General features: G+C 49.5%; 1 protein-coding gene across 3 annotated transcripts in view; it reads right to left on the reverse strand.

Moving 5' to 3' along the window:
* Positions 1-617: 617 nt before the first annotated feature.
* MMP17 (matrix metallopeptidase 17) overlaps positions 618-27,701 on the reverse strand; it is a 79,717-nt gene continuing 52,633 nt past the window's right edge. For all 3 annotated transcript variants that reach the window (XM_068157391.1, XM_068157390.1, XM_068157392.1), the window contains 7 exons: positions 20,290-20,573; positions 17,270-17,446; positions 16,376-16,475; positions 13,466-13,548; positions 7,483-7,635; positions 3,534-3,791; positions 618-1,948 (listed from right to left, as the gene is read on the reverse strand). In XM_068157391.1, the coding sequence (XP_068013492.1) occupies positions 1,620-1,948; positions 3,534-3,791; positions 7,483-7,635; positions 13,466-13,548; positions 16,376-16,475; positions 17,270-17,446; positions 20,290-20,573 (1,384 nt within the window). In that variant the 3' untranslated portion in view covers positions 618-1,619. The remainder of the gene's footprint in view (positions 1,949-3,533; positions 3,792-7,482; positions 7,636-13,465; positions 13,549-16,375; positions 16,476-17,269; positions 17,447-20,289; positions 20,574-27,701) is intronic.

Genomic DNA, 27,701 nt, shown 5'->3' on the forward strand with positions numbered 1-27,701 from the left:
AGGCAATTGAATGTTTTAATGGAAGGTTTCCATTGACTCATGCCCCATAAAATCACACTGTAACACATGGTCCTGAAATAGCTGCACCCTGTGAATGACTTGGACTAGTTAAAAATGTAAACAGCAGAGAAGAAAACTCAAGGTGTTTTTTCCTATCAGGAGGCAACTGTGCACTTCTTTTGCCTTTCCTGCTGTGCCATGCAGGGATTTGCATTATGCCTAGCCATGACAAAATCCCTGGCTAGCACCAAGGCCAGTGGAGCAGCCTTGGCTCCCACAGTGACACTGCCTGCAGCTCCCTGCTGGCTGCCAGCTCTCCCCCAGGAGCTGGCCCTGCAGAGGCAGCAAGAGGCCTTTCTGCAGGAGCTTTCCAGAAGCAAGGCAAAGAGAAGCATATCCCAGCAGCTGCTGCCCATTTCCTCTCCATTAACAACTCTTGACAACACCAGACTGGGAGGCTCTGCCTGGCCTTCCTGACATCTCTATCACAGTTCCTAGCAGAGGTTCTCACTCACCACTTTCAAGGACTCTCAGATGACCAAATTCTACTTCAGAATATGGATTAGCCATGAGAAAAAAAACCTCAAACCCCAGGAACATTGTAATGCAGCCCTTGACCTTGCTTCTGTTGTTCCAAATTCCTGGCAGAGACTTCAAGAAGAGTTTGAGGCTGACTGTGCAGCATCTCTCCCATCCATCCTCCCCACAAATGAATGTGATACATCTTGATCCCTTCCAAAGCATAAACCAACCTGAAGAAGGAGTTCCTGTGCACGGACTAGGCTGTGGCAGGGGGTGCAATTACATCTCCCTTGGCTGCCCTGTCAGCAAGGTTGCTACTTGTGTAGAGGTGAGGCTGCTCCCAGCCTCAGCAGTTAGCACCTCACTGCAGGTGGCAGGCTTGGTCTGGCTGAGGACCAGGAGATCTGTGTGTAGGCAGCCAAGGTTTATTAGAGAAATCCTTAAACTCAAACGACTCAGATACAAAGACAAGCGCTGCGCTGCCTTCGGAAAGGCAGCAGTGTTTCTGATCTGTAGAAACCGGTAGAAGTTACCAGACATCAGTGACCACAGCAGGTCTGACAACAAAACGATCACCTTGCAGGCAGTCTCAGTGGAGCCAAAGTTCCTTCCTACCCAGTGCATCCAATAGGATGTGTAGATGGTGTCGGCACAAAACTACCACCTCGCCTCTCGCCTTGCCGCCGTCCCTCCGAGGATGTTGCCATCTGTCTCAGCAGCATCTCTTCTGTTCCCATTCAATCACAGGAGCTGTCCCCTCCCTCCTTTGCTGCATTTAAACATCCAAAGCAAAACATTTCTATGGAACATCTCTAAAGTCACTGCTAGGCTGCTCTATCTTTAACCGGATGGGGGAATAAGAAGGTACAGAACTCAAAATCTGTTATTAGACCTTTAAACTAAAATTAAAAGGAAAGAAACAAACCAAACCAAACTAAACCCAAACAACCCCCCACTGTTCATTTCTCATGGAGAATTCAAACCCTTCACAAGCATGTTCCTAGGAATGTTTTTCTGCTTGCAGCACTTAGCGTCGCAGGATCTGTCCACCTCCCTCTCTGGAGCACCATGGTGTTGTCTCGTGTACGGATGAGATGTCATAGAGCTGCACGCATTAGTGCTGCTGTCCACAGGCTGGTCAGCAGGAGGCTGGCTGACAGTCTGAGCACAGGGCAAGCCCAGAGGGATGGGGAGGCCGAGGTGCAGGAGCAGACCTCGTAGCCATTCTCCGAGCGGCTCTCATCATGTTGCCCAGGCTTGGAGCGTGCCCCGGTCCTGCTGCTCCCTGCTGCTTCGGGGGAGTCGGACTGCATGTCGCTGCACACCAGCCAGTCTCTGGCAATGGACTGGGGGTATCCAGGCTGGGGCTCCAGCTCACTGTCCAGCACTTTCCAGTACTCCTTGCCTCTGAAGAAGTAACTTGCACCTGCAAAGAGACCAAAACCCCAAGGGAAGATGAGCGGCAATGGGCACTCTCCCAGTGGACAGGGCACAGCAGCACTCCCAGCCCAGCTGAGCCCAGGGCAGCAATGGCACATGTGACACCACTGCTTGTTGCAAATACCCTCTCTCACTGCAGAAGCACAGTGGTTGCTGGTGGAATGCTCAAAAAGGTGATGCTACACCTGGCTGGGATCTCTCACACCATCCAGCAGCCACCAGACAGATGGGAAGTCAGTGGTGATACATTGCCTCTTCTGTGGTGGCTCCTAGAGCAGATGCATGCCCCTGGTAGCGAGGGTGTGCAGGGTTAAACCCCTTGTAAATCCATGGCTGGATGCATCATACAAATCTCTCAGGGGCCATCAGTGGACAGTCTTTAAATGGGAAATGGTAAAGTTCAAGAAGACTTTACCTACCTGTAAATGACCTTGGGTGCAAGCTGCTGTCTCCAGGCTCAGATAAATAACCTGAGCCTGGCAGGGCCCTGGAAACCTTCTGCTCTTGGGTGCATTGTTTCCACTCTGAACTGTGAGATTGTGAATTCTCTAAGCAACTCCTGTGCTCATGAAGGTCTGCTACCCATGTGAACAGCTGGTTGCTCTCAACAGCTTTAGAAACTCATCTTGAAAAGCCTCTGGAAATGTCCCTCCTCTCTGCCTGGTTTAATGGTAGCTATTACACAGTTAGGTGTCTGGTAAATAAAACATGCAAGTGCCACTCTGTTGTGATCAAATAGCTGGTTGTAAATATCTCCTGTGACAAAGTTTTTGTGGTCTTTTCAGGGGGAAGAAACCAATGAGAAACCTTATAGCTGGGAAATAAGTTGTACCTCTGGGGAAAACATTTCTATTGAAAATCTTTTCTGTCTGCATCCCCACACATCCAGCCAAAGATCCACTGACAACAAATTCAGCAAGGAGCAGATCAGCACATATTAGGCTAGAAATTGCTGCAAAACAACATTAGCTGTGTTCCTTTCATACAATCAGATTATTAGGCCCCCAAGATATTTTTAGTTGCCTGCTTGAAATTACAAAGCTTTTTAGCAAGCACTATAGGGAGCTCTAGCTGGAAGCTCACCTCCCTCTTCAGCTCTCAGACATCAGGAGCTGTTTGTCCCATCTGGGGCTTAGCCATTTATGTTGCAGGCTCTGTAGAAGGGGCTATGAGGAGCACTCCCAGCCCAGCTGAGCCCAGGGCAGCAATGGCACATGTGACACCACTGCTTGTTGCAAATACCCTCTCTCACTGCAGAAGCATGGTGGTTGCTGGTGGAATGCTCAAAAAGGTGATGTTACACCTGGCTGGGATCTCTCACACCAGCCAGCAGCCACCAGACAGATGGGAAGTCAGTGGTGACATGTTGCCTCTTCTGTGGTGGTTCCTAGAGCAGATGCATGCCCCTGGTAGTGAGGGTGTGCAGGGTTAAACCCCTTGTAAATCCATGGCTGGATGCATCATGCAAATCTCTCAGGAGCCATCAGTGGACAGTCTTGATGTAGGGCATGGTAAAGTTGCTGAGGTGCAAATAAAAGCTTGTGCTCTTTGAACCAGAATACGGAACTCACCATCTGACCACCTCATGGCATCATCTAAAGGGCTTGGTATTCCCTTCCATAGGATGGTCTCTGAAGGGTAGCCAGGATCCATCCTCCTCTCATGGTCGTCATAGCACCAGTAGAGATTGTCCTTAAAGAAATAAGTCTTGTCATTGTGGGCCCAGGAGAAAGCAGCATCAATTCCTCCCAGGGGCAGACCAAAGTCTGAGATCGGCCGTGGGTATCCTTCCTCCACATTATTGTCTTTGAAGACCCAATATCTGTCCCCTGTGGAAAGGAAAGAAGCACAGAGCAAAATCACATTTCTCTTTCACACAGCTGAAACTAAAATGCCACTGCAGGGAACCTGATGTTTCACCATGTGACAATCCCCAGGACTGAGCTCTTGCCATCTAAGGATGGGGATGGGAAAGGAGCAGGCTGGTGGGAAACCTGGATCTGTGAACAGTTGCTTTGTGGTGTGTCAGGCGGTCCATGGAGCATATCCCCCCTTCGCTCATGAATAGCATATCCCCCCTTCACTCATGAGTACAGAATTAACCAGGTTGGAAAAGGCCTTTGAGATCATCAAGTCCAACCTATCACCCAACACCATCTAATCAACTAAACCGTGGCACCAAGCACCTCATCCAGTCTCTTCTTAAACACTTCCAGTGATGGTGACTCCACCACCTCCCTGGGCAGCACATTCCAATGGCCCATCTCTCCTTCTGTGAAGAACCTCTTCCTAACATCCAGCCTAAACTTCCCCTGGTGCATCTTGAGACTGTGTCCTCTTGTTCTGTTGGCAGTTGCCTGGGAGAAGAGACCAACCCCCACCTGGCTACAACCTCCCTTCAGGTAGTTGTAGACAGCAAGAAGGTCTCCCCTGAGCCTCTTCTTCTCCAGGGTAAACACCCTCAGCTCCCTCAGCCTCTCCTCATAGAGCTTGTGCTCCAAACCCCTCTCCAGCCTTGTTGCCGTTCTACTGGAATAGCTGCAGGAGTGACAGTCCCAGGACACAAACTCACCAGCAGTGTTGCTAAGGCTGTCACTTTTATGTATTTGGTGGTGGCATTTGGTTTTCTGCCCCTTTAGTTTCTCCCTGATACCCAACTGCAAGGAACAGAAAGTTACACCCAGATTTTGGGGGGAAATTTGGCCCTTTCTGCCTGCTATTTGACCCCTGAGAAGCAAAGTGTAGACCCACTTTAGAAGAGAAATCACCACACTTCAGCCAGCTAGGCTGAAGGACTTTATGGGATGTAAGGAGGATGCACAGGGACTGGACAAATCCCATGTGAGCAGTGAACTGCTCGCAGTGAACAAGGCAGCAATGCCTTGGACAGGACAGAACTGTCAATAGGCTTTAATTAAAAATAAATAAACTAAATATTTGTGATCGAAATGAAGCACAACATGACTGGCCACTGGACTGTGGCACAAGAAAATGAACCCAGATCTCAGTTCCTACCCAGTCCTCTAACCCCTGGGATCACAGAATCACAATATTTCAGGGGCTGGAAGGAACCTTAAAAGATCATCCAGTCCAACCCCCCTGCCAGAGCAGGGTCACCTACACCAGATTACACAGGAATACATCCAGGTAAGTTTTGAATATCTCCAGGGAGGGAGACTCCACAACCCCCCTGGGCAGCCTGTTCCAGTGCTCTGTCACCCTCACAGTGAAAATATTTTTTCCTCATATTTATGTGAAACTTCTTTGCCTCAACTTCCACCCATTGCCCCTTGTGCCATCATTGGGCACCACAGAGCAGAGCCTGGCTCCACCCTCTTGGCACTCACCCTGTACATATTTATAAACATTGATGAGGTCACCTCTCAGTCTCCTCTTCTCTAAGCTAAAGAGCCCTCAGCTCCCTCAGTCTCTCCTCGTACGGAAGATGTCCCATTCCCCTCATCATCCTCATGGCTCTGCACTGGACTCTTTCAAGCAGCTCACTGCCTTTCTTGAACTGAAGGGCCCAGAACTGGACACAATCAATATTCCAGATGTGGCTTCACCAGTGCAGGGTAGAGGGGGAAAAGAACCTCTCTTGACCTACTAGTCACAGTCCTTCTAATCCACCCGAGATGTCTGTTGGCACAATGGCTCTTTGGGAACCTGCAGCATCATTTTCATAGAATCAACAAGGTTGGAAAAGACCTCAAAGATCATCAAGTCCAACCTGTCACCCAACACCTCATGACTAAACCATGGCGTCAAGTGCCACGTCCAATCCCCTTTTGAACACCTCCAGGGATGGCGACTCCACCACCCCCGTGGGCAGTCCATTCCAATGGCTAACAACTCTCTCTGTGAAGAACTCTCCCACCTTGAGCCTAAACTTCCCCTGGCACAGCTTGAGACTGTGTCCTTTAATTTTTACACAACCTGGTTTAAAGCCCAGGCTGTTTCCTCCCTGGCTTTTCTAGCAAACCTGAAGAGGCACTTAACCACACACCCATGTATCAGCAGCAGCACCTCAGAGGCCAGGGCAATTTGTGTGCTTTGGTCTCTGTCCAGGGATCAATGAAACAGTGCTGGAGGGGGAGAACAAGACAGTATTTTACAGCTAGAAAGATAACCTTGAGTTTAATCTTAGAAGCTAGGCAGGGCTAACGCAAACATCATGTATGACTGCATAATGCTGTGCGCTGCAGGGGCAAGACCCAGATGTGGCACAGCTGTAATTCTGGTCTCACAAGCAGCCAGGAGCAGCCCCTGAGCTGCTGGATGTCTGTCCATCTCTAGCAGCAAGAGAATGGAATAAGAGGAGGAAGGGAGGGAGTGCTGCTGAGTTAGAACACATAATAGAATTAACCAGGTTGGAAAAGACCTTTGAGATCATCAAGTCCAACCTATCACCCAACACCATCTCATCAACTAAACCATGGCACCAAGTGCCTCATCCAGTGCCCTCAGGTCTGCAGGCCTGACTGGGAGGGTATGCTGCCAGGTGTGAGGGCTGCCACACTCCACTGCCAGGTGTAAGGGCTGCCCCATTCCCTCCACATCAGTGGCAAGGCAGAGAGTTTGGAGCAGATCTGTGGTGCTCTGCATGCAGGCAGCCTGAATGGGCTCCAGCCATGCTTGGAAACACTTCTGCAAGCAGAGAGGCTTGCACAGAACATAGCCACTTCTCCAGCCTTGCTGGAGGAACTGAAACCAAATAATTGCTTTCAGAGGTACTTGGATCAGCACCTCTGAAACCATTAACTGCACCACGCTTGGAGCAGAATAGGCAGGAGACAAAAAGCCGTTTCCAACCACGGGGCCCCAAGAGTTCAAATGTGCTTAGCTCAAGTGCACAAACTTTCTGGAACGAGACCCAGTGCCTGCCAGGGACTTGGGTGACCTTCAGCACATGGGTAATATCTAACCAGTACAGGCAGATGGCTTGTGGGGAACTTGGACATCTGTGTAGGATCTAAGAGCTAATCTCTTTCTTCCAGCTCTAGTGAAAGAAACTTGTGAGTTGTGAAGAAAAAAAAAGCTTCTGCCACTTATTTTAGGAGAAAAAAAAATAGTATTGGAAATATAATCAACAAACCCAAGCTCTTCAGGTTTCATTTTTGGCCCCTCTGCAGATGCTTTTCTCAGCAACAAGTACTAAAAAGAGCAAAGGCCAAAGAAGGAACAGAAAGCGTGTAAAGTGTCTGCATGGGTGGGTCCTACTTGTATTTCATTCTTGAAAAGCTAAGCTTTCCCTTACACATGGCACAAGTTTTTCTTCACTGGCATTTCCCTCATTTTCTGGGGAATATGACTGGTACTTTTTGCCTGCTCTCCCTGTCAGCTGGTTTCTCCTGGCCTTGCCCATGGACAACAGGTCTTGGATCTGCCCTGGGAGATGCTCAACAGCTGGCATTGGTGTCTCTTGCCTGCAGGAGAGGTCAAAATACTGCCAAGGTAACGGGGCTCTGGGCTGGGGAGGTGAGACACACATGCTACCTCCAGCACTATGTTTGCTCTCACCTTTGAAGAAGACAATCTTGTGGTCACTGGTTCTTTCATAGACTGCATCCAGGCTGTCCAGGTTGAGTGGTAGGCCCCTCCAGAAACGGTGGATCTGAGCCGGCTGGAGGGAGACCAAGTGCTTATTGCGAGTCAGTCTCCAGAAGTACTTGCCTGGAGGAACAGACTGGACATTACTGAACCACACTGCAACCCACCATCACCAGGGACATGAGTGCCAGGCACACAGCAGCAGCAGCAAGCAAAGCACATGAGCCGGGAGCTCTGGATTAGAGGCATCCTGCCTTCCAGCAGCAGCTGCTAGTGCTATTTCTGGCAGCCATTAGAAGAAATCCCCTTTTTGGGATCAAAATAATCGTCTGGACATAGCACTGGAGTTGTTACACTCCTGGCTGCAGTGTGAAGCTGCAGCACTGAGCTGGAGAAGGTGAAAGGAGCCTCACATCTCTCCCTGCTCTGCATGGGAGCCAGCAGGACTAGACAGCAGCTGAAGCTACACCAGACAGCAGCAATCTTTAGCAAGAGCCTCTGAAGAAACATCCTTATTTCTCCTCTCCTGCAGCACCCACAGCTTCCTGCTCACAGGGTGCCCAGCTGCTTTCATATTGAGAAATGTGCATGAGGTTACCATCAAACACAGAAATACCAGAGGGGCTTTTTTAATGAAGAAAGGGAGCAAGAAAATAAAGGAGGAGAAAACTCTACTAAAAAAAACCTGTAAGGAGCTGAGGTGAGGAAGGAGGCACAACTGAGAGTCTGGTACCATCTAGAGGTGTAGGATAAGCAGGGGACCTCAGTGCTGTGGTGCTCTCATGGACTAAAGGTAGAATCATAGAATGGTTTGGGTGGGCAGGGACATTGAAGGGCCATTCAGTCCAACCCCCAGCAGTCAGCATGGACATCTTCAACAAGAGCAGGCAGCTCAGAGCCCTGTCTAACCTGATCTGGAATGTTTCCAGGGATGGGGAGGCATCTACCATGTCTCTGGACAAGCTCTTCCAGTGTCTCCCCATCAAAAAAATAATTCTGCCTTCTATCTAGTCTGAATCTCCCTCTTGTAGTTTAAAACTATTATCTCTTGTCCTGTCACAACAGGTCCTGCAAAAAAGATTGTCCTAGTCTTTCTCATGGGCCCCCTTTAAGTACTGAAAGGACACACAAAAAAATCATATGTCTTCTCCAGGCTGAACAACTGCAGATGCAGCAGTGGGCAAGCAAAAGCACTTCCAGCCCCTGCAGCAGTGCTGCCCCATCTGAAAACCAGCATGGCTTGGGCTGTTCCTGGAATATCTTGGGTAATGGGAAAGGAGACAGGTTTGTCCTCTGTGGGAAGGATGCCAAACCTTCTCCTGCTGAAGGAGCAGGGATTTCCTGATGAGGCTTCATGATTTCAGAGACAGCTCAGAACGCAGCTCTCTGCCCTGTCTCTGGGATTCGCAGCCGGAGCTTTCGCAGCGCGCTTTGTGCTGGGTTTTCCCCAGAGGGCTCCACAGGGCGTGCTCTGAGCTGGAGCAAGAGGTCCAAGACCCAGCTCCCAGCCTCAGCTCACATTCGTTATTGCCTGATGTAAATTATTACCCATTATTTACATCTGCTCCTGCACGGATTCCCAAGGGGTGATAAGCAACAGAAACCAGAGGCACGGCTTCAGATTTGTATTCACAACACTCAGCCCTTCCTCCGGAGCTGGCAGATTGGGACACCATCTTTTAAAATTTTATGGAAATTGGACCTTACCCTAATAATGCAGGAGGCAAAACTCTAACACTTAAACATCTGCAGAGAGGGAGTTTTATTCTAATTATAAGGATTTATGTCATGTTCTTGTTCTTCTGCTCCAGTTTGCACATCGGCTCTATCCGACTGAAACCCACAAATGAATAATGCATTCAGATGTGGCAGGAATTGCCATAATTACAGATTCCTTTTAAGAACATCAAGAAAAACAGGATTTAAATCTGGTGGCCATTGTACATTGATGGAAACAGATGTAATTAAATAAAGATGATCTCTGCATCTCTAACTAGTGAGGCACGGGACAAAGCCTGATTTCCACTTTTCAAAGAGGAACATACAGCTCAACATCGCTCCTCCTTTAGCTGAGAAGCAGCTGAACTTGAGTGCCTTGGGCTCCTCTGAGGCAAAATGGGAAGCTCCAGTGTTGTTGATGCTTCAACCTTTTGTCAGTGATGAGCAAATGCACCAAGCATGTCTCAAATCCACCCTCAAGGTAAGGTATAGAATCACAGAATTGTCAGGGTTGGAAGGGACCTCAAGGATCATCCAGTTCCAGCCCCCCTGCCATGGGCATGGACACCTCACTCTAGATCAGGCTGCTCACAGCCACATCCAGCCTGGCCTTATAAACCTCCAGGGATGAGGTTTCTACCACCTCCCTGGGCAACCTGTTCCAGTGTCTCAGCACCCTCATGGTGAAGAATTTCTTCCCAACATCCAATCTGAATCTACCTATTCCTAGTTTTGTTCCATCCCCCCTAGTCCTATCATTACCTGACACCCTAAAAAGTCCCTCACCAGCTTTCTTAAGGCCCTCTTAAGACACTAGGAGGCTGCAATTAGGTCTCCTTGGAGCCTTCTCTTCTCCAGACTGAACAGCCAAACTCCCTCAGTCTGCCCTTGTAGGAGAAGTGCTCCAGCCCTCTGCTCATCCTCATGGCCCTTCTCTAGACATGTTCCAGCACCTCCAGATCCTTCCTGTAATAGGGGCTCCAGAACTGGACACAGTACTCCAGGTGGGGTCTCACCAGAGCAGAGTAGAGGGGGAGAATCACCTCCCTTGACCTGCTGGCTGTGCTTCTTTTGATGCAGCCCAGGATGTGATCGGCTCTCTGGGCTACAAGTGCACACTGCTGGCTCATGTTGAGCTTCTCATCCACCAGCACCCCTAAGTCCTTTTCTTCAGGGCTGCTCTCAGAAGGTATAGCTTATGCTCTTGGTTCATTTGGTTGGTTGGTTGTTTTTTCCTTTCTTTCTTTTTTTCCAAGCTGTCAGGAACCCCCCAAAAGCATTCAGTAATTGAGCAGCAAGGAATTCTTAATGTGATGGCCCTCATCTGCCCATGCTCATGTCTTGTCATGGGCCAAGCCGGCTTGCCAAAGTACTGCAGTTGCTCAGATGATCATCATCAAAAGCCATGTCCTTGAGGGACTTGCTGCCATTAGCATGCAGAAATACCATAAAGTTAAAATAAAAACACAAAAAGATCCCCACCCCAAGCCCATGTTTGCTTAAAAAGCTTGATTTAAAACCACCTGCCCAGCTGGCAAACTGAGCAGGATGAAAGCCAAGCGTCAAGGCCTGCTGTCCCCAGCCTCTCATTTTTTCTGTGGCTGATGGGTTAAGGAAATTGCTTCCTTTAATACCAGGTGATTTTGATCCCAGCTGTGTGCTGAGCTCTCCACACTTTGCCTGCCTCTGGTGAGACAGCTGCACACGCCGTGCAGACACACACCACCACCAGCCAAAGGTGCTTTAAAACTTCAGGAGCTTGTAGTGAGAGACCTAAATCAAAACAAGTGGTGTTTCCAAAGTGCACAGAACCCAATGTTGCCTCCAATACAACACATCTGGGAGCCCTGAGGAGATCCAGTCCAGGTGCCTTTGTGGTGGGAGAAGCTTCTCTCTGGCTGGGGAACCAGCCAGACCAGCTCAGAACAAAATGTCCAACAATGAAGTCAGCCCATCACTTGAGGTCATGGAAATCCAGATGTGACATAGAATCATAGAATTGTTAGGATTGGAAGGGACCTCAAGGATCATCTAATTCCAACCCCCCTGCCACTGGCAGGGACATCTCTCACTAGATCAGGTTGCTCAGAGCCACGTCCATCTTGGCCCTGGGTCTCACCAGAATGGAGTAGAGGGGGAGAATCACCTCCCTTGACCTGCTGGCTATGCCTCTCTTCATGCAGCCCAGGATGTGTTTGGCTTTCTGGGATGCAAGTGCACACTGCTGGCTCATATTGAGCTTCTCATATACCAGGAGCCCCAAGTCCTTTTCTTCAGGGCTGCTTTCAAGCCAGTCACTGCCCAGCCTCTATTGGTGCTTGGGACTGCCCAGACCCAGATGCAGGACCTTGCACTTGGTCTTGTTGAACCTCATGAGGTTGTCATGGGCTCACCTCTCCAGCCTGTCAAGGTCCCCCTGGACAGATCCCTTTCCTTCAGTGTGTCTGCTGCACCACACAGCTTGGTGTTGTCAGCAAACTTGCTGAGGGTGCATTCAATGCCATTGTCCATGTCGCCATCCTCACTCCTTGGTGCCCAAGACTGTTTGGTGACAGTGATGGGAGCTTCGAGGGACATGCTGGGCTCCAGAGGCAGCCATACAGCTGGCACCCGCTGACACTGTGCTCATTCCTCATTTGCATTTTGGCCCACAATAAATGTACCCCAAAATAGACACGGAGACAGATTTCTCTTCACTTTTCATCTCTTTTTTTATCCCTCTGAGACACAGCCAGCCATTTATCCTGGACACCAGTTCTTGCCTTGTATTTTCCCTCCTTCATTGTGACCTTTTGGAGCTGGCATCTGAACAAATACCACAAGGGAACAGCCTCCATATTGTTCTCCCACAAGGGCACAAACAATGTTGAATTGTCTGGAGCCCTTGTGTCTTTCTTGCCTGTGACCCAAGCCTGGCACTGTGATGGGTTATACACAGCTGAACGCTGCTCCTCATCCCGGGAGGAGACACTTCTGCTTCTCTGCCAGATGGCTTTGGAGTGGCCAAATGGTGGCCAGGGATGTAAAGTGCCCAGTGGGCATTTTTCCATCTTGGAAAGATGAGAAGGAAAGGCACACAGTGCATCCCGTAGAGCTGAGGAGGCACCGATGGAATCCTTGTCAACAGATGGGCACCCCAGAGACCCACAGCCAGGGGCAGCTCGCTGACACGGAACCAGGCAGCTCTGCTGGTGCACACATGGTGGCTTTGAGTGATGCACAGCAAGAAGTATCAGGTGAAGTGTGGAAGGAAATTTGGAGGAAAGGAGTGGAGAGCTGCTGTTGCTCTGCTCATCCTTAGTTCCACCCAGACTTCAACTTGAAGAGCGTGCATATCACAACTGAGTTCGTCACTGGGGCAGTGCAACATGATGGGCAAGGGCACAGTACAAAGTGTCACACTGGATTGTCACCAGCCTGGGCACTTCACAGGGAGGTGTTAAACCCTGGGACATGCATCTGCCCTGGTGTTAGGTGCTGGCTGCTGGCACCAGCTGTGCAGTGCAGTGACCAGGAGGGTTTGCTGCCACTGGCACAGCTTGAAGATGTGCCTCTGTTCTCTTCCTTCCTAACCATCCATTCTCTGGTCTCTCCTTCCTAACCATCTGCCAGGCCCCCAGCCTGTCTCATACCACTCAACTGCTCTTGGCTGCAGGCCCCACAGGTTCCTTATGTGTTGGGTTTAAAAATGCCCATTTTTATAATTTTTAAATAAATTGTGTTTCAGTCTCACTGACTTTCCCTTGGTTTGGGGTAAAGAAATGGGCAGTTTACTGCACAGCCTTTTGGATATCTCTCCTCCTTCCTCTCAGTCACCATTTAGGGATCCTCCAAACCTGGAACCAGCTTATCCTCTGGGATCTCTGTCTGTCCCTCAGCATGTCCCCAGCCACATGGGTCTCTTCCCTGCTGGACTGTGAAAGAGCAGGCACCAGCTGGGATGTCTCCTGCTGCACTGGAGGCAGGATTCACATTGACATTAACATTTCCTTAACATCCATCCTCAGCCTTAGTGGGCTGATTAAAGGTCCAAGCCCTTTGACTTGAGCTAGGAGGAGTCAGCAGCTTGTAAGACACCTCTCTGGGTCTGCAGGTCCTGCAGCTTCCAAACCTGGGGTCAGCTTATCTTCATCACCCACCCCAGCCTGTCCAACACTCCTGCCACAGAATTGCACTGTCACACCAACATCACCTCAGGGTGACACATGCAAAGACCATGGCAGCAGGCACTTACCTTTGAAGAAGAAAGCCTCTCCCCTGATCTGGGCCACTGCATCAAAGTGAGTGTTGCATCTGTTGGGCACATCCCGCCTGAGCCTGTGGAGAGATGCCTAAGTAAGCACACCCAGGTGGGCAGCGAGAGGCTGGCTCCTCCCTGTGGCCCCATCCCATGGACCACATCTTCCCTGCCTCCAGAGCCCTCAGAAGAAGGGCACAGGCTGCACCCATCTGACATTCCTCATGCTCAAACCCAGACATGTGCATAGGGAATTCCAAGGCTGGGGTCAGAGTGGCTGGAGAGCAGCCAGGCAGAAGAGGACCTGTATGTACTGGCTGGCAGTAGGCTGAACATGAGCCAGCAGTGTGCCCAGGGAGCCAAGAAGGCCAATGGCATCCTGGCCTGCATCAGGAATAGTGCATCCAGCAGGAGCAAGGAAGTCATTCTGCCCCTACACTCATCACTGGTTAGGCCACACCTTGAGTACTGTGTCCAGTTCTGGGCTCCTCAATTGAAGGACATTGAGATGCTTGAATGTGTCCAGAGAAGGGCAACGAGGCTGTGGAGAGGTCTGGAGCACAAGGAGGAGAGACTGAGGGAGCTGGGATTGTTTAGCCTGGAGAAGAGGAGGCTCAGGGGAGACCTTATTGCTGTCTACAACTTCCTGAAAGGAGGTAGTAGCCAGGTGGGGATTGGTCTCTTCTCCCAGGCAACCAGCACCAGAACAAGAGGACACAGTCTCAAGCTGTGTCAAGGGAAGTTTAGGCTGGAGATGAGGAGAAAGTTCTTTGTAGAAAGAGTAATTTGCCATTGGAATGTGCTGCCCAGGGAGTCACCATCCCTGGAGGTGTTCAAAAGAGGACTGGATGTGGCACTTGGAGCCATGGTTTAGTTGTCATGGGGTGTTAGGTATTAGGTTGGACTTGATGACCTCTGAGGTCTTTTCCAACCTGGTTGATTCTGTGAAGCTTAGCTTGGGCAACCCTCAGCCTGAAGACAGCTTTGTAATGCTCTGTGGGCCACCAGAGACCATCCCTGGGAGTCAAGTGGGGACAGGCTCTACATCTACTAGCTAGTGTAACTGGTGAGGTCAGAGCTGGCTGCTGCACCACAGCACAGCTCAGCTGGCAGCCCCTGGGCAGCAGGACGTGTGGTGGATAAGAGCCAAGCAGCATCTCGCTCCAGTGGCCAGGGATGTTGCTGCTCCCAGGCTGAGCTCCCAAATGCCACTGAGATGTAACAGAGCTGCAGAGCAAAAAGCAGAAGAGATGATGAAGAAGAGGGAGACAATGCCACGTGTGAGACAATGCCATGTGTGAGACCTGGTGAAAGCCAAGTGGCAAGCCACAGGTGAGATACTGAGCTGCTTTTAACCAGGTGGGTGGGAAAGGCACAGAGTATGAAGGAGCAAAAATGCCATGAAGCCCATGTGAGAAATGATGGTTGGTGAAGGTCAAGGAGAGGATGCTGGGAATATGCACACTGAAGCTGCTATGTCACTACAGGGAAGCTGACACAAGAGTTTGTGCTGGGCTCACAGCACCAGCTTCACAGATTTCTTCAGGCACAAAATGGCAGATGAGGAGGTGAACCCCATCCACTCTCCCAGTCATACATGGGACAGGAAGGAGGGGTTGGCATGAACAAGTGTGCTGCTCCTCCTGCTGCTGATGGAAGACAATGATCTCCTTCAGCAGCAGGGAAGAATGTTCTCATCTCTAGGTCAAAACACATCCATGCAGTCTTGTGGACAAGCTCCATTAGAAGCTCCATGGGAAGAAAGATAATTAATGACATTCAGCATGCTCAAGTAAAAGGGTCCTTTAGGATCCTTCTGCGACCTCTGGCAGTTGGGACACCTCCACCAGCACCTCTGTACTATGGGCATCACACCAAGCAGGGCAAAGCAGGGTGAAGAAGGTGCTGAGGTGAGAAAGGTAACTGCAGCACAGAGATTTTTTTTCAAGATTATATTCTTCTTGGTCCCTTTACTGTAGGAATTATCTATTTCTTCATGCTTCAGTGTTGTTATCCCCTCTTTGCAAGTGGGGCACAGAGAGATGAAGTGAATGCCTCAAGGTCAAACCCGAGATGAGGTCAGATCAGGAGGTGAAGGTGTCTTGCTCCATCTCTGCTGTTCTCACCTAAGGCTGCTGCAAAAATGTGTGTGACCATGAACTCCTGACTTTGTGTTCAGTTTCCCTTCCTCTTTTAATGTCATACTGCCCTGGTGGGGGAACAATTTGATAATGCCAGCATTTATTAATGAGCTAGATCCAGAACCTCCCTTAATGAGGGCATGCTGATGCTTCATGACACTCGGTGTGAGTGGTCCTTTGCCAATTCAAACCTGTGTTGGAGTCAGGCTATCGGTCCACTTGTTCCAATATTCCCCCCCACAGGTATATTAAGGAGTTGCTCACCATGGAAAGATTGAGGTAAGTCATGCTTGCAGAACCCAGGATACTGCAGAGGAAGGCTGATTAACATTTCAGCAAGGACGAGTTCACTTAAGGGTGATGGGGACAAATTTCCATTAACACAAGCAAAATTTTGAGTCTTAGGGAAATGCAAAAGCATTCCAAGACAAAACACAATTGCTGGATATGCCTTCAAGGATAAAAATTAGCAAAGGGATAGACAGCACCTGTCACTTGCTCCTGCTCTTAAGCATTTCAGTTGCAGGCTGGCTGGCCAGTCTCCACCCAGGCTGCCTGAAAAAAACCAACAGTGTGGGCAGGAGAGGATCAGGAGACATCAGGAAGAAGGGGAGCTTCTGTGTGTTTTCCAGAAGGCAAGAGGTCCAGAGGGAAATATTGAAGCCACAGTTTGCAGGCAAGATGCTGATGCTTGAGTGAAGGTTTACTACTAGATGACATTTGCGGGAACATCAGTGACAGCTGAAAAGAAACAAACTTGACTTACGGGACAGTAGAGCGGTTCTCTGGCAGCTCTGGCAGGATAGGATGGTCTTCAGTTTTGCTTACTTCAGGCTTGGCTGTGGGGGACACAGATTCCCTGACTCCTATGTGTAAAGACAGAGAAGCATTAGAGGGGTACACCATCACAGAATGGACCTTTAAAGGTCATCCAGTCTGAGCCCCCTGCTGTAAGCAGGCACATCCTCCTAACCAGCTCCACTCACAGAGTCACAGAACCAACCAGGTTGGAAGAGACCTCAGAGATCATCAAGTCCAACCCATCAACCAGCCCTACCTAATCAACTAGACCCTGGCACTAAGTGCCTCATCCAGTCCTTTCTTAAACACCTCTCTGGATGTCAACCCCACCACCTCCCTGGGCAGCACATTCCAATGGGCAATTACTCTTTCTGTGAAGAACTTCCCCCTACACAGCTTGAGACTATGGCCTCTTGTTTGGTTGCTGATTGCCTGGGAGAAGAGACCAATTCCCACCTGGCTACAACCTCCCTTCAGGTAGGCTCCCCTGAGCCTCCTCTTCTCCAGGCTAATCAACCCCAGCTCCCTCAGCCTCTCTTAATGGGGCTTGTGCTCCAGACCCCTCCCCAGCCTTGTTACCCTTCTCTGGACACATTCTAGTAACTCAACATCTTTCCTAAACTGAGGGGCCCAGAATTGGGCACAGTACTCAAGGTGTGGCCTAACCAGTGCTGAGTACAGAGGCAGAATGACCTCCCTGCTCCTGCTAGCCACATTATTCCTGATCCAGGCCAGGATGCCATTGGCCTTCTTGGCTCCCTGGGCACACTGCTGGCTCATGTTCAGCTGGCTGTCAACCAGTATCCCCAGGATCCTATTTGCATGTCTTGTGGTAGCCAAGTGAGGGACACAAACTTACCATAGAGCTGCCAGATTCTGACTTTGTCCTCATAAGGTAGGTCATACTTCAGAGGATCCCCCACTGGACCTTGGTAGTAGGGTCTCATGATAGACTCTATAGCAGAGATATGGGTCAAGCCAATGGCATGGCCAAACTCATGGACAGCTACAGCAAACAGGTCCATCCCATGAGCATCTGGAAATATAGACAACATTGAATGAAAGTCACTGCAAGCTGGTTGTGTTTTGGGGGCTTGGGTGGGCTGTGAGGGCTGTAAGAGGGTAGAGCTGTATGTTGGATGAATGGAAAGCAAAGCTTTGGAGCAGGTGAGGTTTGAAGCAGGCATTTTTCTCCAGTGGGGAAAAGTAGAATGAAGGGTATCAAATAAAAATGGAAAGCAAGCCAGACAGCAGCCCACAGAACAAGTCTTCAGCCCCACACAAGCCTGGAGATTACTCCTCTTATTTCCAGATCACTGCCACCTGAGAAAGAGCTGGACAAATGACTGAGACAGTGACCCTGGCACAAGTGTCTGTCGTCCTTGCTAACTGGTGCTGCAGGAGCTGGGCCAGAGCAGCTCTCTCCTGTATCTCATGCCTGCCTTGCAGCAGCTGCTGACACAGGCTTTGCGATGTCCAGAACACCGAATTTCTACAGCCACCAGCCAGAAGCTCTCAAAGCCTGAGATAACAAGCAAAGCTATGTGCCAAGGAGCTAGTGAGTGCCTGGCAGGGCCCCCTGCCTACAGTGCTCTGCGGGGTTTTCCCTGCCTGAGCAACGCTCCTGCCCTGGTCAAAGCCACTTGCAAACTCCTTCCTGCACACACACAACCACAGAGCTTATCGGCCACCAACCCTGCTCACCTAACTGCTGTCCTGACAGGACATGGCAGAAGGGGCAGGTGCAACATCCAGCTTGTTTCCAGAGGACTCCTCTTCCACACCTTATACTGGTGGGGCTGCAGCTTCAGGCTCTGCTCCCTCAGGCAAACACTTGGATCCTCACACACCAAGCATCAAAAAGACTTTGAGCGTTGACACCTCTATTCCTCAGTCTGGGCTAGCTCAATTCTACTCTCTTTCCCCAAATGTCCTTGTTTGCAGTCCAGGCCCCAGTGTCTCACAGCATACCCACACACAGATCCATCCCATACTCTCCACATCCTCAGACACTCAGGTCAGATCTCAACAGAGGTTAATATCCACTTCCAAGCCTGCATCACCACTGCCAAAGCAAAGGAGGAACTGCTCCCTGGAGCCATATAGGACTGATCCTGCCGAGTGCATTCTCGCTGCCCAGCTCCAGACCAGCTCAGCCAAACACCCATACAGCTGCTGCTCCTTACTGCACAGCAATGCCTTGCAGAGCAATACCAGAGGGTGGCAATTACTTCGAGTATGATTCTTACAAAGGTCACAACTACAAGTATTGCAAGGAAAAGGCAGTGAGGTCAGAAAGGTCTCCACAGAGCTGAGGGCAGTCCCACGTTCCCTGAGCTGTGGTTGACACCGAAGGAGATGTTGCACAGAAGCAGCTGTGGCTCATCCTGCACAGTTCTTAGCAATCCCCACTGGCCTTGGGGTTTGGAGGGGGGATGTAAGATTTTTTTTGGCTGAATTCTGCTTTTTCCTTGATGAATATTATTTGCAGTACCTGTAAACAGCCAGGATTTTTATAAACTGTGCTGTTTTCCCCAGCACGAGGGCAGACGAAGACATATGCTTTCTGACATTTTAATGCCAAACTGACAACCTTGGGGATATTTTTATATCACCTACCAATCACTAGAGAGAACAAAATAAATAAAAGATGAAGCTTGAATATCTCTGAGACCTTCAAAACAAAGGGCAGCTCTCTCACCATCAGGCTCAGCCCTTCACTCCTTGGTGCTTGAAGGGATCCTCCCTGGGGGGCCACCAGCCCACATCAACCTCAAAACACCACCAACTAGGCATCACTTCTTCCTTCATCATCTTAACACAACTGCTATGGCAAGCTACCAGAGCTCAGTGCTTGCCTCTGCCCTGTATGTACACAGAGCAGAGATGCTGCTTGTTTTCCTTCACATCGGCTGGGGTTGCACAGCGGCAGGAACCCAGGAGCAGGCTGAATCCTGGAGAATCAGCCTGTCCAGACCTTTAGCCTTAAGCTCAGACCTTCTCCAGCATTTCTGGTGAACACTCCTGCCCATGAACACTCAGCAGTGCTGGACAGAGGTCAACTGGTGGTCATGGAGGAGAGGGATGGGGAGAAAGAAGGATTAGCTGGTTTCAGATAAGATGATTAGATCTAAACGAAATCATTAAGCTGAAGCAGCAGGAGCCCACTGGGAGGCTAGCGGAGGAGGTGGCATGACAAGCAAATTAACAGCTGGTGACTGCAGAGGATGCACTCTCTCAAAACAGGCCTGACATGAAGGCTGGGGACCTGATCCCCATGGACAGCTCAGGCAGCTGAGTAACGCTTGCTTCTGAAAGTACTTCTGCTTATTAAAACTCTGCTTTAGCCAGGAGAGATGAAATGAAAGAAAAAAACAATACCAAACTGTAACTGTAACCATCCTGATGCCAGGTAATGGATGTGGAATGACAGGGAACAACTTCCTCCTTGCAGGCCACAGAACCCTTTTCCAGGCAGGACACACGGTAGCAAAGCCACCCAAAAGATGCCCAAGTCAGAGAATGCAGTCCCCATCCAAGGGTTTCAACAGATGCATGTCCAACCTGTGACTCTCCAGGTTCCACAAGAGATGGAGACTGGGAGAGGGCAATGGGGAGCTCTGCAACTGCAAATACTATGGGAGGAAACACAGAGATGCCATTGAGGCTCCCAGGAACACAGAAGAAGATCTTCAAAGGTGACTGTTGTCACTTTGGCTGGTGTCACAAGGCTGAGGGGGGGGGGAACCAGAAGAAGGTGCTGGGATCCCCACCCCCAGGGTGAAGGTGTAGCAGAGGCTAAATCACTCTAACCACCAGGGCAGAAGAGGGAAACTGAGAGCCCTTGCATTAGACAGCAGCCCTCCCACTGTGACCTACCTGATGATCGGAACGTCCAGTACTCATCATCATCAAAATGAGTGTCTCCTGCAGTGTAGTGGTCTCCGGGGAAGAAAGCGTGTGCCACTGTTCCTCCAGGCCCATCAAAGGGGTAGCCATCGTTGTGATCTGCTTTGGAGAAGTCTATCTGGATGTCTGCATTGTTGCCTGCTACTTCATGGAAATTCAGTGGGGTAATGTCACTCCAGACCTTCAGGGCGTAGTACATCAGGGCTCGCACTGTGTCGTGGCCCAGCTGGGACTCTTTCGGGAAGGTGCGAACTCTGAAAGCAAGAGGTCAAAAAACCCAGGATAGGTCAGCAGCATGAAGAACCTTCCTTGAGGACCACCAGGAAGGGCTCTGCAGATGCCTGGTGCATCACAGAGCCTCACTAAGGCGTCCAGAGCTGTTAGTGCTCCTCCAAAGGGCACTGACAGTCTTTAGAGATGCATCTTTAAGTCTCTGAATCACATCGGTTCCAGAGCTGTAAGGATTTCAGAGACTGAGTTTAGGTCCTCTGCCAAGGCACTCTTGCCCACCAATGTGAAACATCCCAAGTGTTTGAAACACAGTCAGGGACTGAACCCTGATACCTCTCACAGAATCATAGAATCAATAAGGTTGAAAAAGACCTCAGAGATCATCAAGTCCAACTTGCCAGCCAACACTTCATGACCACTAGACCATGGCACCAAGTGCTATGTCCAATCCTCTCGAACTCCTCCAGGGACGGTGGCTCAACCACCTCCCTGGGCAGCCCATTCCAATGGCTAACAACTCTCTCTGTGAAGAACTTTCTCCTCACCTCGAGCCTAAACTTCCCCTGGCACAGTTTGAGAATGGACTAGGCTGAATATGACCACAGAGATCATCTACTCCAACCCCCCCCACCCTGGAGAGGGACACCTCTCAACTAGAGGTGGTTGCTCAAGGTCTCATCCAACATCCCCAGGGAGGAGGCAGCCACAACCTTCCTAGGAAACCTATTCCAGAGTCACACCACTCTGGTATTGAAGAACTTCTTCCTAAAATCCAGTCTTAAACTTACTCTCCCTCAGCTTAGAACCATCCCAAGTGGCAGTCAGTTTTAGGGCCACACTTCAAGCACAACCTGCTGTTAATGCCTGTGACTATGACCCTTGCCCAGCCCTGGGGATGACAGTGCTGGAAGTCTCTTTCCAGACCTTGCCCTTTTGTTTGTTTTTTCCCACACCTCACTTCACACTGACAATCATTTTCTCAGCACTTCTTCATTCCAAGAGCAACCCAAATATGCAAATTGACTTCTGAAGCCTTCACACCACACTCAGACCCATCAGTTCTCCTGCAACAAACAGCAGGACAATAACTCTTACTGCATGCACAGAGATATCCGGTATGGATTTGCTGCCTCCATATATTTCCCACTCTGTCTGCTGGAGATATAAATTACACTCTGACACCAGTACACTGCCAGCAGTCTCTGAGCCTACAATCCATAAAGAGGAAGAGGAAAGGATGTATTTTATGTAAATCACATTCCAAATGCCTTCAGCCCATTGCTTGCAGGAGACAGGCTAGCTGATGGAGCACTGTAGGCAAGAAGCTCTTGCCTTGCTTATTGGTAGAAAATGCATTGATTTGATGAGCAGGGGCTGAGGACACTGCTGCACCTATCCTAGGGCTGTTACAGCTGTATCAGCACTGCTTGGCCCCTGTGGTGGGTTGAAATTACCACTCCAACTAATTTGAGAGAAACTACCCCCAAAATAATATCTGGCAGACTAGCTCAGAAGGTTTTGGAAGAAAATTATGTTAACTACAAGCTAGAAACACGAAATGCAATGAAGATGTACCAAATATACAGTATATGTACAAAATATACAATATTTGTACAATATATATATACTGACAATTTATAGACAGTACAGAAACTCCTCAGACCCCACTGGACAGATCCAGGGGACCCCTTCACCTCCTCCCCCACTCCCTCCCTCCTTCCCATTACAGAATAACAGAAACATTCAGGTTGGAAAAGATCCTCAGGATCACCAAGCCCAACTGACAACCCTACTCTACAAGGTTCACCCCTAAACCATATCCCCAAGCACCACATCCAAACCACCATTAACACATCCAGGGTTGGTGACTCAACCACCTCCCTGGGCAGCACATTCCAATGCCTGACCACTCTTGCTGTGAAATTTTTTCCCCTAATTTCCAGTCTAAACCTACTCAGTTGCAGCTTGAGGCCACTTCCTCTTGTTTTATCACTGATTATCTGTGAGAAGAGACCAGCACCAGCCTCTCCACAACATCCTTTCAGGTAGTTGTAGAAAGCAATGAGGTCTCCTCTCAGCCTCCTCTTTTCCAAATTAACCATCCCCAGCTCCTTCAGCCTCTCCTTGTAAGATTTATTCTCCAGGCCCTTCACAGCTTCCTTGCCCTTCTCTGCACTCACTCCAGCACCTCTGCATCTCTCCTGTATGGAGGTTCCCAAAACTGGACACAACACTCAAGGTGTGGCCTCACCAGAGCTGAGTGCAAGAGGACAGTCACCTCCCTAGTCCTGCTGGACACAGCACTTTTGATACAAGCCAGGATGCCATTGGCTTTCTTGGCTACCTGGGCACACAGCTTGTTACTTGTTGATCAGAACACCCAGGTCCATTTCTGCCAGACAGCTCTCCAGCTACACTGCCCCAACCCTGTAGTGTTGCTTGGGGTTGTTGTGACCCAAGTGCAGGACCTGGCATTTGGCCTTGTTGAAGCTCACACAGTAGACAAAAGAGAGATACCCCAGAAAGGCCATGGAAGGGAAAAAGAGAGAGAAGTTGAAAGCAGAAGTGACAGAAGAAGAGAAGAAAGAAGAGTTTATGCCTCTGCTCTATATTTCCATTAGCAATCCAAGGAATTACATAGACCTTAGCATTATTTTTCCTTTTGTATCCAATGGTAATTTATTTCCAGTCTTTGCAGTCAGGATCTGGGCTAAAGTTCCCCCTTCAAGCTGTATCTGGGCTAAAGTTCCCCCTTCAAACTGTAACAGCCCCCAGCTCTACCCTGCCTGAGAAGCCTGGTGGGACCAGCCACGTGCTGGCATTTGCCCTGCAGCTGCATGATTCAAACCTCCCTTCAGAGCTAAAATTGAGAGAGAGAGAGAGGAAAAAAAAAGCGAGAGAAAAACCCCACAAAACCAAACCAATGCTTCCATCTGTAACCAAACCTTGAGAAAGAATGCCTAATATTGTTGATTTAATAGAGGAGGTGAAAAGGCAGGGATGCACCAAGGCACCTTGGCTTCTAGAAGACTATGTTTAGATAATCTTTCATTGACAGTTCTGACCAAAATAAACACCCTCCAGGGAAGTGTCCTGTTGACTGAGTGATTATTGACAAAAAAGCAATTCTGCTGGAAAATTTCTGGCCAGCCCTACCCTGGCAACAATGGGTACTTTATTTCTTGTGCACCAGCACACCAACCCAAGTGTTCATCATGAAATATTCATGGCTTGACAGATTTTTAAAGGCTGAAGCAACAATTGTGATCACCTTGCTTACCCTCCTGAGCAACACAGCTAGGAGAGCATTGCTGGGTATTACACCACTGTGAAGTAATGACCCAACTAAACCTCTAGATGTTAATTACAGGTGTCAGAAGAGGACCTCTGGTCACTCAAGCTCTTCATGGTCAGAGAAGGGGAGTAAGAATGACCTGCTGATTGAGTTTGGATGCTCTTGCTTTCACAAATACCTGTGTAAATCCCATGCCCTCAGAGACATGCTACCCAAAGTAGGTATCACCTCCTGACTTGGGCAAAACTAGTGAAGATTAAATCCAGGACAAAACAAAAAATGGCTCATCAGAACAAGCAGAAATCTAACAACTAATCTCTCTGAAGAGCTTGGAAACCCCATCCTGGGTGCATCAGGTAAAATATCACAGCCAGATAAGCTTAAGTTACTGATATCTATGCTTTTGCTGTCTCTAAGCTATTCTAGGCAAAGAAAGCCCTTAATTACTAAACTAAATAAGGTAGCATCAGACAATTACAGGACTTCAAACACCCCCACCCCATTTGTAAAGAAGACAGCACAAAGGTACAAACAGTCCAAGCATGGCTTCAGAAAAGACAATTTTCAGGTGATTTTTAATGCATAGAAGAGACTGTGGCTTGATGCAAACCTCAACAGTACAAAAAGAAAGGCCACCTGGTTTCCAGATATTCTATAACTAGGAGTCTTCATCTTCCACAGCACTGCTCAGGACTTAGGTAAACCCTTTGCTGCTTTAATCTCTACTGAGCAAGTCATTACCTGTGCAGAACACATCGTATTCTAAAGCTCAGGAATTACAACCTGTGTTCTCTTGGTGCCTCAGGCATGGACTCAGAACTGGGGACACTCTTGACTCTTCCCTCCTTGAGCCCATGTGAGCTGCTTTCCTTTTCTCTCCCTCCTTTTCCAGCTGCAGAATGAGGACAATAAAGCTGATCTCCCTCGTAAGAGGACAGGGGATGAAAAGCACTGCCTAAAGAGACAAACATTATTAACATTCATGCCACCCCCTGACTCCAGAAACGTTAGATTAAGGCAGAAAGAGCATCAATACTTATTTTCTGTCTCATAAAAGGTCCTGCACCTCTGAGCTGACCTGCATTTTATTAACATGCTGCAGGTGTAAGTGAAAAATCCCCCACCCTTTATTCATTACCAGGGTTATTTTTCAAGAGAATCCCATCAGGGTTTTTCAGTTCAGCATCTGATTTGATTGCCAGAGCTCTGCTAATTGTTTTCAATGAGATTAGGAGAAGACTATTATGCTGATAGGATGTTCATCAGCATTGCATTACCCAGTTCCACAGAAAAGGAGGAACGTCCTGTAGCTGCAGACAGGATTAAATAAGCTTCCTCCTACCTTGATTATCACTGTTATTATTTGTAGTGAAGGGTGGTTAGGTACTCAGTGGAGAGCAGCTCTTGTTCTCTTGGATGTTAATCCCTGCTGAGACTCCCCACACTGAGCAAAACTCTGATGTGACTAATTGGAGAGAAAGCTCTGTCCTCCAGACAGTCCCTGACAAGCCACTGAGAAGGTGGTGAGGGCAGAGCTGCTCAGTCCCACTCCAGCCACCCTACCAAAACTACCTAGAGCTGTGGGGTCAGTCACATCCCTCTGCAAAGCCACCCAGGTGCTGGGACACCCCAGAGAGGACCTGTCCCTGCTGCACAAGGCAACATCAGCCACACTACTTGAAGTGGTGACTGCCAAGTGGTACCTGGTTGTAGGTGGCACAACTAGATGCTGAGGGCACTTCTGCTCTGCTTTTAGAGCTCACCCAGGCAGCAGCACCACCACACAGACAAATGAAAGCTGACTTCCCCTGGCTCCTGACAGTCCTTCACATGTCCCTTGAGTCCCTCTCCTTCACTTGTCCCATGCCAAATAGATTATGGGTTCAGGCTGGTTAATAAGCAGAGGCCAGAGAGGAGTGATCTACCCTCTGTTTGCTATTGAGGGCCACCCTCACCAATGGTTCTTTTGATTTCTAGGTTCTTTTCTGGTTTTCATCCTTCCAGAGACAAAAGTGGAAGAGTATCAGTGATGCATGAGAAATCAATTGGTTGATGAAAGCTCTCCTTCCCCTTCTGCAGCCCTGAAACCACAGAGAAATAAAACAAATGCTGGTTGCTACCAAACACAGCAGGTGAAGGATTGCCTGATAAACCCAAATTGTATTTTTTCTGGGTGGGGGAGAGGGAAAAGGGGGCAGTTGAAAGGGTGGAAGTTTGCTGATGTGACCAAGACACCTTCCCAGCACCTGCAGCCACCCTTGGGCACAAGCTCTGGCACAGAAGCCCTAATTCAGTGCTACCTCAACACCCCAGTGCCACAAGAGGAAAGCAACGGGGCTGTTTACACCCTCCACTGCATCTCTCCCAACACTTTGCAAAAATGACCAAGGACTTTGGGGTGCTAACCCTTTCCCTGCCCTTTAACATGCACATGGCCCCAGTCAGTGCCAGCACAGCAATAAGCAATCCTAGGGAGAAGAGATGGGTGAAAGCAAACTTCACAGCCACATTCTCAGGCTCTGAGAAGAGCAGCTGCTCCTGTGGGCTGCCCGCTGGAGTCACTACTTTGCTGCCCACCCCAAACCATCAAACCCCCCACCAATGCCACCTGCTCTGGCCATGGATGCCAAGGTGGCAGCAGTCTGTGCTCTGCTCCAGCCACTTGGGGCTTTGCCTACAAGGGTCCCCAGTTGCCTGCTGTGGGCATGTTAGGACAGCCCTAAGGTAGCTTTACACCTGAAGGCACAGTACTGCCACCCTCAGGCATCCATCAACCCCAGGCAATGAGTGGCACAGTTGCTTGTGACCAGTTGGGCTGGGAGGTCCCCATGGTGGGACGTCACTGATTAGAGGAGGAAAGTGGGAGGGTTGGGTCCCTCATGGGGATGGGAGTGTGGTACTGGGGATTAACCCTGCTGCACACCTTTATCCCATATACCTGCCTGGCAGCTGCCCTACCATGCCTTGGTAAATCCACAGCTCAGGCAGTGTGCAGGTAATGGTGGGCAGCAACTGACAGATGTCACCGCTCCCCTGCCACCTGTGTTTGCTCTGGCTCCAGCACCTCGCATCCTGAGCACTGCAGTTTCAAACTGTAGCTTGGATGGATGGGCACCAGGGATTTATCCTTAACTAAAGAGGGATGAAGTCAGCTCAGTTCAGCATTGCACTGAGATTTCAGCACAGAAAATCCTGAGCAATTTAGGAAGCTGAGCTCAGTGGCTTCTCCCTGCCCCAGGGAATTCAGAGCATGCAGAGGGGGCATGGCCCTGATGCTGCCTGCCTTCACGGTGCGACGGTGAGTGCCTGGGAAAAGACAGAGCTGTGAATTCCCCTTCTGCGGGGCATAGCCAGAAGCAGTGAGGCGAAATTAGCAAAACAAAACCCAGGCTGCCAGTGTGGGGGAACTGGCTGCGGGCAGCTCCCAGCACTGACGCCAGCAGAGGGCATCCACAGCATGCAGCTCCGGCTGCATCCCAAATCCATCCCACTGCCACCTCCTCGGCTCCCAGTGCCCTGCTACCTGTGTACAACGCAGAAACAAATTAAAATCATAATAAACCCCACGAGAGGAAGATTTATATGCTGCAATATCCTGGAAACTTCCCACGGAGATGAGGCACAGAAGAGTGTGTGTGTCCGAGGCTGTGCTGGGATAGGGTGGGATAGGATAGGGTGGGATAGGATAGGATAGGATTAGACCAGACCAGGTTGGAAAAGACCTTTGAGATCATGGAGTCCAACCTATCATCCAACACCATCTAATCACCTAAACCATGGCACCGAGCACCCCATCCAGTCTCTTCTTAAACACCTCCAGTGATGATGACTCCACCACCTCCCTGGGCAGCACATT

This window comes from Melanerpes formicivorus, unplaced genomic scaffold (assembly GCF_026170545.1).
Source record: "Melanerpes formicivorus ecotype bairdi unplaced genomic scaffold, bMelFor1.0.p_v2 SCAF_36, whole genome shotgun sequence".
Taxonomy (NCBI): Eukaryota; Metazoa; Chordata; class Aves; order Piciformes; family Picidae; genus Melanerpes; species Melanerpes formicivorus.